We start from the raw sequence: 12,402 nt of genomic DNA on the forward strand, positions 1-12,402 counted from the left end.
ATCTTATAGATGTACTCCTAAACGCCACTCGCTACCGACCGTGACTTTAAACAAATGAAACCATAGGGGGGACCCCTTGGACAGCTTGAAAACACGACAACTATCTCTTCTTGTGCGGCGGCGGCGGCGGAAACGCCACCTGGATCTTATAGCTCTCCACGGGGCTGCCTCCCAACGAGGTAACCCTCTTTGGCAACGGCCGCGCCAGATCCCGCACGATGCCGGGGATGGTCTTGGACGCGTCCGATACCAACGGAGGCGGCGAGGACTCGGTGTGGATGTGCCGATTATGCGCAGGGGCGGGCGCGGGCCAGCCGGCCTGGCTTAGCAAGGGGCTCGCCGTCGTTCCCGAGGTCGGGGAGGCGTAGGTGGTGGACGGGCTAAAGCTCGCCGCCGCGTTGCCCATTGACGGGGTCGAGAAGCCGTGCTCCGAGGGGACGTAGGGTCTGAAGGAGAGGAGGGGCGCAGCGGAGGTGGTTGATGTTGGGGTGGCGTACTCGTCTTGCGGGGAGGCCATGTTGTATTTTGGGGAGTGTGCTTTTACGGGGATGATGGGGAGGCTTGTGGTAATATTTGCGAGGGTGAAGGGTTCCTTTTGCGAGGGCTTCTTGTCGGTGTAGGGGATGTGGTCTGCGGCTGTGAAAGAGGTGATGGAGTTGTGTGGCATCCAGAGACTGGGTTTTGATACGGGACTAGGGGCCATGCCTTGCTGTTGTTGCTGATGCATGGTCTCGTAGTAATGCTTTTCGTTTTGCGCCTCTTCCTCCTCGACGGAGAAGAAGTTTGGTTCCTTTGGTGTGAGATGCGTCTGGCAGCGGAAGGAGAGAGATGAGGCTGGGCGGTGGCCCTTTGCGCGGCGTGAGAGCTCTGGGTTGATGCCGCGGCCTTGTCTACGTGCCCTGCGCTTGCGGCACTGGATGAAGGTGCAGCCGGCAGCTAGGAGGAGTGCCACGATGGCTCCTATGACGATTCCCACAATGGCCGTCATTGGCAGGGTGGGAGTTTGAGCTTTGTCGGCATCTGCTGCATCCTTTGGGTCGACGACGGTGATGATGCCCTTTGTGAAGACGGTGTCGTTGAGGCCGACTAGTGTGCCTGGGCTTGGTCTTTGCTGGCAGCCTGCTCCAAGGGCAACGAGATCTATGCAGTATGTTAGTGATATGCCTGCGGGGATGATGTTGACCAAGAAGTTACATACAGTTTGAGAGATAGTAGTGTTCACCACCTGCTCTTACACACGACAGGCACTTGTCGTAAGCTGAACCTAGCATGGCACCGCCATCCGCATCGCAATATGCGTACTGCGATGATTTTGTTGGGTCCAATTCGCCGTCTGTGAGAGCAGCCTCCAACGCGCCACACGCCGTAGACGTCTGGCAGGGGTTGGAGCCTACGCCGGTGGCATTGGGGTACCCAAAGATGCAGTAGTCGAAAGAGTACCTCATGTTGTCTGTTAGTGTTGGTCAGCACCCCTGGCTCTCTCAAGTGTGATTGCTGTAAGACTTACACAGAAACCAGTCTTGGTCGTTCTCACTGCCCTGAACAAAGGTGCTGTCCTGAAGACAGCTCAAACACTGCTGGTATTTCTGTCCGGCGGCCCCTGTCTTGTAATCCTCGTCCACACAAGTAATGTCCTTGCCCTTGGTGTTGGACGAGTTGGGGTCCGAGGCATCGAGGCTGTTGGAGTCCAGACAGAAGGATGCACATGGCGAATTGGGCGTAACTTGGAGTGCTGATACACAGGCCGGTACGATTGTGGTGAGGAGAAGGAGGGCGGATCGAGCGGCCATTGTGAGCTGCGGCCGGGTTGACAGGGATTAAGGAGTGTAGTCGAAGTAGAGCAGAGCAAAGACTCCAGAGCCTTGCAAACTGTAATTAGGTTAAAGATAGTAGAATAGAGGAGTTGATATCTCGAGAGATGGGTATTAGATATCGCTCAGAAAAGCCAAGAACACAAACGAAACAATTGCACACACAAACAGACGGAATAAGCTCAGCGTGACAGAAACTGCTTCTAAAGTCAAGGTGGGAGAGCAAGGTGATATATCTCGCAGAAGACGCCGATCCCATCTCCACCATTCACTCGAGCAGGGGGCGGGGGGGGGGGGGGCCATCTGCAGCTGCAGGAACAGGATGGTCTGGAATGGTAAGGTGATGGTCTGGAGTCACCTGCAGCTCGCAGGGCTCATAAGAAAGGATTCCGAATGTTTGGGGAAAGATACACAGTAAGAGATACGGCGTAGCAAGCATTTGGCAAACGCAGCCAGATAGGGTAGAGAGCGGCGTCCCAAGCCGGAGACGGGCCCGTCGTCCTGCCGCCCATCTGCTCGACCACAGTTCGAGATGGGTGTCGGCGTCGGCAGAGGGTGTGGTGATGTCGGATTGAGGCGGCCAATAATAGGCCTGCACAGGTTCCCGAGAATTACGGTTATAAAGTGATGGAGGGGGCGGGGAGTTAGGTGGGCACTCAGGACTCGAGCAATCGTACAGAACTGGGCTCCATAGACGCCGTTTCCCGACAACATGAGAGTATCGTCTTGCCGTTGGGAAAGCTCGTCAGGTGAACAGGCGATGGGGAAGACGGTAGAGCGCTAAAGACTTCCCAGCACTTGCAGGACGGTGTGCGGCGCGACACCTCAGGGCGGCAGCTTGTTGGTCCGCCGCGATGTGTATTTGGTTAGCGGCCGCTGGACGATGCACATCTCTCCATCTGCCCCCAATATGGTGGTGCAAGCGATCGATAGTGTGGTTTTCCCCTTAACGATTTTGCGCGTATGTGTGCCTGCGTGTGCCCGCGAGTGTGCTTGTGCCTGTGCCTGGCGTTGGTGGGATGCATGGTGCAATGTTAGTGATGATGGCGGGCGGCTGCGAGATGCACCCATGGATGACAAGGGCCATGGGAGTTGGGGGCAGGAATGGGAGGAATCGTTGTGCCAATGGGAACACGGCGTTTGGCGATGGATCTGGTTGGTTAGGTCTGTTCTGTTGGAGTGTTGGCGTCTTACCACGAAAGTGTGAGTGACAGTCAGCGAAGCCCGGCGCTTACAATTGGCAGTGGCATTTGGTTCCTGTCTTGCCTGCCACGCCTGTCTCCCACTGTTGGTTCCCTTTGGCTCCTTCCATCGGGGCATTTACATTCTCCACTAAAAGCCGTGAGCTCGGCCCAGTGGGTTCCACAGCGGGACCCAAGTGGACAAGTGGGGTCCGGCCAAGGTATCGCGGTACTTGGCTTGTCGCTCGTTGGCGATCAGTTCTGGGTCTCGTCAATGCTCTTTCCCTTTTCTCTCATTCTCTTCTCCATCACTTTACGGAGGAAGCATCTCTCCCTTTTCCATCCTTGGCCCCGTCAGCCTTCAGCCACAATACACACCACCCCGGTCGCTTTTCCAATCTCAATGCCTTTACGGAAACCATCCAAATCCCGGCCTGTCTATGTTGAGAGTTCCCTTTTTGGTTGACAACCCTTTTACCAGACGTCTGCTATTAGGGGGGTTGTTAAGCATGCCGCACCCAATTCCGCATGGGTTCCCTGCTGGCATGAGCTTCTTTTCCTCGGACTCCCTTTACACCCCTGGCAAAACTCTGTTGTCACCTTGTCTGTCTGCTGGTCTTGTCTTACTGAGCCGAACTTTTTTTTTTACCTCTGAAAGCTTGTCACTTTTGCATCACTGAGGTGTTCGAGTGTTCTTCTGAATACGGATTCATGGGAGTTCGTGATTCGTATATCTCACCAAAACTAGAAACTAAAAGGAAAACCCAATATCTTGTATTCTCGCCTTCGATTCCGATTGACCCGTCATCGTGCGACGTTGCTTCCGTCCATTCCGACTACCTGGGTGTGGTGTAACACCCTTTGTCTTGTTCTCTCTCTCATGCGTGTCTCTCTCTTCTCTCGTTTGTCTCATAAAACGGGTGTGTGTTCAAAGCTCCAGTCGCTATGTCGATGTGATCCAAACGCCCTCAGATGAGAAGAAACGCGCCCCAAGAACAAAAATCCAAACCCGGATTAGACTTCCGGCTGTGCATGCATTCTTGCACTCCCTCTCTTGCATCGCTGAAATATGTCCAAACGCTTTTTTCGTTGCCGGCTTTTGATCCCTGAACGAACCAGAACCGGCATGCATCAAATATGATTACTGTTGTCATTAATCGCCTCCTTCTCAGTCCCTCTCTTTCTCTTTCCATCTCTTTTGTTCCATGCCTTCTTAACTGATGATGACATCTCTGCCGGTAACCGAATAGCTCGTCTGATACATGCACCGCTGAGGCGAAGTCTCGGGACAGTTGCCGTGAAACAGCATCTGCCCGCCCCCAGCAACGCTCGTCGCGCCGCCGGGCGCCGTGAGGTTGAAGTCGCCCGTCTTAAGCAGCATCCTCGACGGCCGCTGATAGGGGCCCTTGATGTTCCTGCTCGTCGCGTAGTTGACGTTGTAATTGTTCGAGTTGAAGCAGAAGCTGCTGAAGAACAAAATATACAGCCCGTCCTCGGTGCGCACCAGGTCCGGCGCCTCCACCAGGGGTCCGTCGGCCGCCGTCCGGCTGAGGATCTGCACCGGGTCGCCGACTTTGCTGATGCCGTCCGCTTCTACCTCCTGGAGCATGATGGGCGTGTCCACGAGCGGCTCGACGCCGTTGTTGCAGTCGCCTCCGTTGCCGACGTTGTTGCCGTCCACCTTGTACACCACGTAGCGCTTCTTGGTCGGCTCATCGTAGTAACCGGCAGCGTCGATGGCACCACCCTGGTCGAACGGACACACCCACGGTTCTGACGTCGGCTTGTAAGGGCCCGTGACAATATCAGAAATGCCCACGCCGATGCAGTGCCGGCCGCCGCCGTCCTTGACTTCGCCAGAGTAGTACATGATGAAGCTGCCGTTGTCCAGCCGCCGCACGTCAGGCGCCCAGGTGTTGGACCCCGTGGCCCAGCCGACATTGGGGAGGGCGTCGTTGTCGAGGAGCTCCCACGAGCCGGAGATCTGCGTGGCTTTCGCGACCTGGATGTTCTTGCCGTTGCCGTTGGTCGCGAAGGAGTACCAGAGCCCGTCGTCACCCTGGACGAGGGCCGGGTCTGGGAAGTCGGTGTTGATCTTGGGCGTGAGGACCTTGTCGTCTCGGCCGACGACGTAGAGGGCGTCTACTGGTGCGCCAAGGACGGGTTGGAAAGCTCCTAGACTGAAGACACCTGCTGCGAGGAGGGCATATTGCCGTAGTGATGTTGTTGAAAGCATTGTAAATGTGTATCTCTCTGTCTCTCGCTCTGGGGTATAATAGATATTGACAATTATGTATAAGAGGGGGTATGATATGAACAAGGCACACAACCGTGCAAAACAGATGTCGAACTAGACCAAAGTCTTCACGTCCAAGAATAGGATAGTCTTTTCCCTGGGCTGATGATGAGAAGGGGTCTTTCTGTGTGTGGTAGGTAGGGTTTCTGGGTTGTTTGTACTCTTTGAAGAACGAAATTGGAACAGGTCTATTAGAATCCAATTACTGAGTACACATTACTTGTTCATAAGCAAAGTGCTGCCGTCATGAGTGTCATAGCGAACTTCGAGAAGGAAAACGGTTTCGAGGATCGTGCGGACGAAGGGCCCTTCTTGTAGTCAAACAAAACAAGAGCACATACTCATACAAGCTACAGCTACGACAGCTTACACCCCGAAGAAGAGACTGACAAGTTTGATGCGTGCGCGAGTGTGTGTGGGTATAGGTGTGTAAGAGGACGAACCCGCCCCCTTCCCCTTGGCCGGAAACATGTACCATTGGGAAATCTTTTTCCTTGCACTAAGCTTGCGCCCAGCTCTCAGCTATGCAGGAATGAGATTATCACTGCAAATGCGTGTGGAGAGAGAGATCGTTGAGAGAAGCTCCAGCAAGTAGCGGAAGGAGGATACCTCTCACGGATTGTGGTGGGCTCTGTTCCATGGCACGTCAAAGCAGATGATGCTTGAAACAGGTGGGCCGGGGGGGTGTGTGTCGTCAAAGTGCGTGGCAGCTTCTCACACTTACGCCCTTCTCTCGCTCCTTGACCGGATACCCGAAGCTAGAATTTCTCTCCCGGCATTAAGATCCCTTCTTCCTATTTTCCCTGCTTGGAAGATCAATTTTTACATTCTTAGGGCTCGGCGCGCGTCAGATGGGCTCCGTCGGGGTGGTCAGATAGCATCCTGTTAGGCTTCCTCCCCACGATAATCCAATAGTGCTCACCTTTTTTGTACATCAATTCTCCTAGTCCACGTTAAGGTAGAAAATTTGCCCAGATCGGAGAAAAAAAGGATTTGCATAGCATGCATAGGATTCCGGCACCCGTCTTCCGCGCCATTCCTCTAGACCGCAGCCACATAAGAGACTGTACCCTTGGTATAGAGTTAATCCTTGTTGTTCCCGACTCCCGCGTCGTCATGGGCAGGAAAGGAGGCTCTTGGGGGGACTTGGGTTGGGTTCAGATCGTGGTGCCACACGGGATGTACTTTGGTTGACCGGGATGACGGTAGTGGCTCTCTCCCAAGTCGACGGACGGTAACCGGGGGTTGAGGGATGGGTAAGTTCTGTAGGTCCACGGGGAGATCCTCCACTGGCGGTGTCGGCGCCCCGCTGATCGGGTATGGGCGAAGCAGGGCGTGAGGGATGAGGCGCAACAGGAACCGGCAATCATTGATCCTGGAGACCGGGGGGCACGGGGGCTGTGAAGGGGGGGAAATGATTTGCATCCATACTTGGTCCCTATACACGTGCCCAGAAGACTTCAAGACGTTAAGGAAACGACGAAAAAAGAGAGGACAAGACACAAAAAAAGGCGGGGGTGACGTGCTGCCACGAGTGCCATCTCAGGGGAGCATTGAGAGGGGATCCGCACCTCCAGTAATTATACCCGGTCACGGTATTCTTGGTTGCATTATACCCAATTCTACGAGGCATCAAGGAGGGTCAGTGGCAGTTGCTGCTGTTTCCTTGGTTGGCCAAGGCATGTGGTCTGAGACATGCTTGGTGACAATGCTTCCTTGTATTTTTTCCCTTCCCCTTCATGGTTGATAGGCAGATAGCGTGATAGGGTAGGGAACCCGTCTTCGGACGAAGGACGGGACACGTATATTGGCGCTGTTTATGACTGAGATTCCCAAACAAAACTCGTTCGGACGAGATCCACGTTGGTCCGGGACCCGAACTGTGCTGCAGTCTGAAATCCCGCTGGGATGCTGCCGGGAGTACGTAAGTCCCTACCCAGCGTTTTGCGTGTGCCTTTGTTTCAACACCCTCTGCTCAACAACTCCTGATATGTTTGCGATAACGTCGAGACAGTGACAGCCTCTGGTTAAAACGTGAACTGATGCGACAGTAGTAGTCGTCACTTTTGCTTTCCGTATAGGACCTATCTACTCCTATCCAGCCAGTACGCACTATGTTCAGAGACAGAAAAATTCAGAGCCAAACGCCACTTGCCAAAGCCATTTTTTTATGATACAACAGCCAACCACCGACCATTGCCAACAAACACATGGTATCTTAGCCAATCGAGGTGAGGAAACTCGCAGGAGCTTACTCGCTGTCGTCATCGTCGTCAGCACCACCCTTGGCTGCCTTCTTCGCGGCCTTGGCCGCCTTCTTCTCAGCCTTCCGACGCTTGCGCTCCGCCTTCTCGTCGGGTGTCTCGCCCTCGTGCTTCTTGCGTTTCTTGGACTCGCCATCATCCTCGGCATTGGCAGGGGTGACTGCGGCGGGAGTAGCTGTCGTAGACTCCACCGCCTTTTGGGGAGTGGCCGGAGCCGCCGCTGCAGGAGCAGCCTCACCAGCAGGAGCTCCGAAGTCCTTGTACTCCGACACCCACTTGGCGGGAGTGGCCTCGTTGGGGCGGCCGTACTTGTCGAGCTTGCCGTCGGCCTTCATCTTCTTCTTCTCGGAGGCGAGGGGACCAAGACCCCATCTTCTGGGGTACAAGTCGCGCTCCATGATGCATCTCTTGACCTTGGCAACAACGCCGTGATCTGTTTTCCATTAGTCAAAAGAGTCATAAGGTTGCAATGGGAAGAGAGGAATCTTACCGCATGTCGACATCTCGACGGTGGACATCTGAGCAATGCCGAGGGCGATGGCCTCACCCTTGGTGGTCATGAGAACGACCTCATCGTGAACCTCAATTTCGGACTCTAGAAAAGCGGATCAGCATGTCAATCATATGTGACATCGTGGGGTTGACAACTCACCGTATCTCAGAAGACCGGGAAGCATAAGCTTAGCACCGTAGCAGACAGCGTTGACCTGTGAGGTACGTCAATATCAGATGCAACGGCGATTCATGTGTTTAACGCGACTGAGACATTGTCCGCAAAGTCGCATCGGGCCGTGAGGGGTTTGGGGAGGGGTTGCAATGGATTACTTACAGCGCTGTCCTTGACCACAACACGCTTGTAGCCAGTGAGAAGAGTCTCCAGGGGAGAGATGACCTTGCGCAGGTAAGACTCATCCCTGGTGTTGTCCATGGTCCACTGAGCATCAAGCACGTCGTGCAGAGTAACCATCTCCTTGCTCTCGCCCATGGCACCAGAGCGCACTCTTCGGAGCTCCTGCATGTGGCCACCAACACCGAGCAACAGACCCTAATCCATGTAAGCAATCAGAACAAGGCTGAATTAACGACAATCAATGTGACGTACGAGATGGACGCAGAGGGTACGGATGTAGGTTCCAGCTTCGCAAGAAACCCAGAAGACACCGAGATGGCGATCCTGTGATTGAGACACGGTCAGCAGTCGTTTCCCAATGTTGTAGCAGATCGACGTACATTGTCGAACTCGATGAGCTTGCTCTCGTGAATGGTACGGATACGCAGCTGACGCTTGACGGCAGAGATCAAAGGAGGGCGCTGGAAGAGGGCACCAGTCAAAGCTGCATCGCGAGTCAGAATACTTTCGGCAGTTGCAACGGGGTTTCTTGAATCAACTCACTCTCGAGAGCGCGGGCGAACTGGACCTTGCCGCCGGGCAGCTTGTCGTGAAGGCGGATGACGGCAACATACTCCTTACCAGCAGACTGCTGGGACTTGACGAGTCTGGTGGCACGGTCGACGCTGGAAAATTTCGTCAGTTGCAATTCTCTTTCAAGGAATGCTCCATCGCATTTTGGTGGGTTGCTGCTCACCAAACAATCAAGCAACCTGAGAAAGTTAGCAAAACAAGTTCGAGACAGTTATGTGGGAACGCGACTCACCAGTGACCTTGGGATCAAGGGTACCGCTGTGACCGGTCTTCTCAACGCTGCACAACAGAAAAACATGGTTAGCGATGTTTTCTCGACAAAACTCAGAATGTTCTGAATGATAAGCGAATGCCCCTCAAAATCGTTCGATCGTGTGTGTTCTCGGTTGACAGACGGCAACGGCAGTATCCGCAGTCCCAAGACGTCGCAGTCTTATGGTGGTCCGGGCAAACAAGTTCCGACGATTGCTTCGCGAGGCATGCCTTCCCATGGCAATACACATCTTTCCAAACATGACATGCTAGTCTTTGTTGCCATATTTCCGTGTAGGCCATGACCATCGAGTCGCAATGTCGTTGGAAGTTTTCCCCCGGGAAGTCCCCGACCGCATCGTGTGGAGCCATCTGCAAAATGCGTCTTGTCGACGTCGGACTCGCTACCCAAGTGCCACCATTCATGCCAAATTTTGATGCTGGCCATTGCCGCAGGGAGATTCGTCTTCGATGTCGGGAGCTAATCGTACGATCGGGCGCGGGGCATTGCATTCACGAACACAACAACGAAGGGGTGGGAATTGCATACCGAAGGATACGCTTGACCCAAGCGACAACCTCGTGGGAACTGGGCTGTTCGATAGTTAGTATGCTTGACTAGACATATGGAGTATCGCGACTACGGAAACATACGTTGGAGGGCTTGTCAAGGTTGATGACACCGGAAGAGATGTAGGACTTGATGTCTCTCTTCAGAGGGCTGCATCCTGCCGGAATGGGGGTGAAGTGACCCGTCCGGACGAGAACTGCAAGAAGCCTGGTCAGTCATTTGTTTGTGATGCTGTTGACGAGCGGTCGCTCCATATCCAAGAAGAGGGAGAAAACTTGCGCTTGTCGTAGTTCTTGAGCAACAGAGGCCAGCTGCTCGTGTCCAGGTGAGGGACAGAGGCCTGGGGCTTGATGGCGAACTCCTCCTCCTCGCCGTGCTTGACAATTTCCATGGCCATTGTTTCCGAATTGAACCGAACCGACAAAGGCGTGTCAGGTGCAATGGGTGTCTGACGTTGGCTCGTGAACGTCGGAATGGAAGGTCTCGTGGTGTTGGAGGACTTGAAGCTTCCCAATCCAAATTTTTTTCTCTGGCTGTGGGGTGGAAGCTGCCAAAAAAAATCCGTCTGGATCCACATTGTGGCGCGGTGTTGCCATTGAGCAAACACGATTGGCCACGCTCCAACGCCTAGCCACACAGCGGACGCGCCTTGCACCGTTCCGCCTTCCTCAGCCAGGGACCAGCCGTCTTGCAAAGAAAACTTGGAAGGAAAGAACAACCAAAGAAAGTGGCTTGTTATCGTTATCAACGATACCTCCACAAGGGAAATGGGACGAATGACGACAGGTTCAGGTTCGGATTACAATCACTCACACCCAGCGCTCGTATCTTTCAAACATCCATCATCACAGTGGATTTCTGATATTATCTCAGATGTATTGCCAGTAGACCGGCCCAGGCCTATTCTGCTATCAAGCCTTCAAAGCTGATGCTCATCAATCGGTATCGCCGACTCCTAACTCCCGCTAAGGTAAAACAAACAAATACTGGATGCAGAAGGAGCGACACGTTCCATCCCACGATACCTTCAGTACCATTTACATTGCGCATCAGAGGGCATATCCTCTCCGCAAATCCTCCTCTGTCAGACCGTGGTAGGCCGCCGGGTTGTGTTCAGCGTACACCGTGTGCGCCGGCTGCTGGACATTGGGTGGGCTTGGGTACCTCTGTCGGGCGTCCCACTCAGGCTCAACATCTCTCATCTCGTACGACTCGGATCGCTCTTTTCCTTTCGAGTCATTCCACCTCTGCTCTTGATTATCTCCTCCGAATGCGAGACCAATCTCTTGAGGTTGTCGTTGAGGGTTCGCGTCGTTTACCGGCCATTGCATGGCAGGTGCCTCGGCACCGCTCACTGGGCTGTTGTACTGAGAAGAGTATGGAGAGAAGTATCTCGTGTACGGTTGTTCCCCATTGGCACTCATTGGTGAGTCGTCCCATCCACGAGAAGGCCCTTGGCTCTGCGGCGAGGCGTCCCAGGTTCGCAAGGGCTTCTGGCTGAGGGGAGTACCGCCGATGCCACTGGTATTCAGCGGCGTTGGCCATCCGGTCCGACCGCCGCCACCCTGCTGTTTCATTTCGAGTGTTTTCAAGAATGCTCTTCGTCTCCTCTTCCCGTTCCACACGATGCAGAAACCGGCAACCACAAGAAGGAGAACAACGCCTCCAATCGCAATTCCCACCTTGCCGCCGAGGCTGATGGGACCGCTGTTGTAGTCCGAGACGTACGTGTTCGTCGGCGTTGGCTCCGTGATGTTAACTCGAGTTTTTGAGAATGGGGACCCGTCAACAGAGATGGTAGTGCCGGGCACAGGTTTTTGCTGGCAGCCCGCGTCTAGGATGGTGAGAACTAAGGGCTTGTCAGTCAATTGCTAACACCAGGGTCGTGGCGATACACACAATTGTTGATGAAGTTATTGTTTCCTGCACGGAGGCACGATGAACAGCTGGCGACCTGGTTATGATCCCAGACATCGCAGTACTCAAACTCGGTAACGTTGGAAGCCAGATCGCTGTATGTGATTGCCTTTTGCAATGGCTCGCACGCAGTCCTATCTGACGATTACTAAATACCACAGTTTGCGAAGTCACTGCTAGACATACCTTGTGAGACACGGGCTAGATCCGACGTTTGGGTTGTCTGGATATCCAAAAGTACAGTACGAAATGGCGTAACGTAAATTATCTACACCGACAAGGTCAGCTTCCTCTTCTGTCTGGAGCCTAGATAATGCACATACACAATGCCCATTGCGTGTCTGTCTCGTTGGTACTAGTCGCATAGTCACTGCTCAACTCGCAAGACACACATTGCTGATAGACAGAACCGGCGCTGCTGGAGTACGAGTGCTCGTCGCATACAACGTCATTCTTGGTCGTCGCATCGAGTACGTTGCCGCATAGTGTCTGGCAAGGTGAACCATTAGCCACGTGGATAGCCGACACCCGGCTAAGCCAGAGGCCTAGCACAAGGACGCCCGTCGAAGAGCGCATCTTTGGAAAGAAATAGCGAGAGCGATTTGAGATTTCGAGATTGCTGGTCCGACCAGTGAGTCGGCAGGTGTTGATTCACAAGGCCTCTTAGAGAAGTCCCAGCTGAAAACC

The 12,402-nt window shown here is 54.0% G+C and overlaps 4 protein-coding genes across 4 annotated transcripts; all 4 read right to left on the reverse strand.

Moving 5' to 3' along the window:
- Positions 1 to 100: 100 nt before the first annotated feature.
- Positions 101 to 1,790, reverse strand: CPAR01_08522 (LPXTG-domain-containing protein; the record flags this gene model as incomplete). The annotated part of the gene is made up of 3 exons (XM_060492790.1): positions 101 to 1,140; positions 1,199 to 1,450; positions 1,508 to 1,790. 3 exons carry the CDS (start codon positions 1,788 to 1,790, stop codon positions 101 to 103), a joined length of 1,575 nt encoding a protein of 524 aa, XP_060349160.1.
- Positions 1,791 to 4,205: 2,415 nt separating this feature from the next.
- CPAR01_08523 (glycosyl hydrolase family 43) lies at positions 4,206 to 5,228 on the reverse strand (the record flags this gene model as incomplete). The annotated part of the gene is made up of 1 exon (XM_060492791.1): positions 4,206 to 5,228. The coding sequence occupies one exon, from the start codon at positions 5,226 to 5,228 to the stop codon at positions 4,206 to 4,208; it is 1,023 nt and encodes a 340-aa protein (XP_060349161.1).
- A 2,311-nt stretch (positions 5,229 to 7,539) lies between these two features.
- Positions 7,540 to 10,195, reverse strand: CPAR01_08524 (centromere/microtubule-binding protein cbf5; the record flags this gene model as incomplete). The annotated part of the gene is made up of 12 exons (XM_060492792.1): positions 7,540 to 7,985; positions 8,043 to 8,147; positions 8,205 to 8,259; positions 8,382 to 8,597; positions 8,655 to 8,726; positions 8,783 to 8,886; positions 8,946 to 9,067; positions 9,139 to 9,154; positions 9,208 to 9,254; positions 9,778 to 9,821; positions 9,882 to 10,005; positions 10,074 to 10,195. The coding sequence occupies 12 exons, from the start codon at positions 10,193 to 10,195 to the stop codon at positions 7,540 to 7,542; spliced, it is 1,473 nt and encodes a 490-aa protein (XP_060349162.1).
- A 652-nt stretch (positions 10,196 to 10,847) lies between these two features.
- CPAR01_08525 (uncharacterized protein) lies at positions 10,848 to 12,291 on the reverse strand (the record flags this gene model as incomplete). The annotated part of the gene is made up of 4 exons (XM_060492793.1): positions 10,848 to 11,647; positions 11,698 to 11,849; positions 11,902 to 11,983; positions 12,039 to 12,291. 4 exons carry the CDS (start codon positions 12,289 to 12,291, stop codon positions 10,848 to 10,850), a joined length of 1,287 nt encoding a protein of 428 aa, XP_060349163.1.
- Between the last annotated feature and the right edge of the window lie 111 nt (positions 12,292 to 12,402).

Source organism: Colletotrichum paranaense, assembly GCF_030867605.1.
Source record: "Colletotrichum paranaense strain IMI 384185 chromosome Unknown Scaffold_6.1, whole genome shotgun sequence".
NCBI lineage: Eukaryota > Fungi > Ascomycota > Sordariomycetes > Glomerellales > Glomerellaceae > Colletotrichum > Colletotrichum paranaense.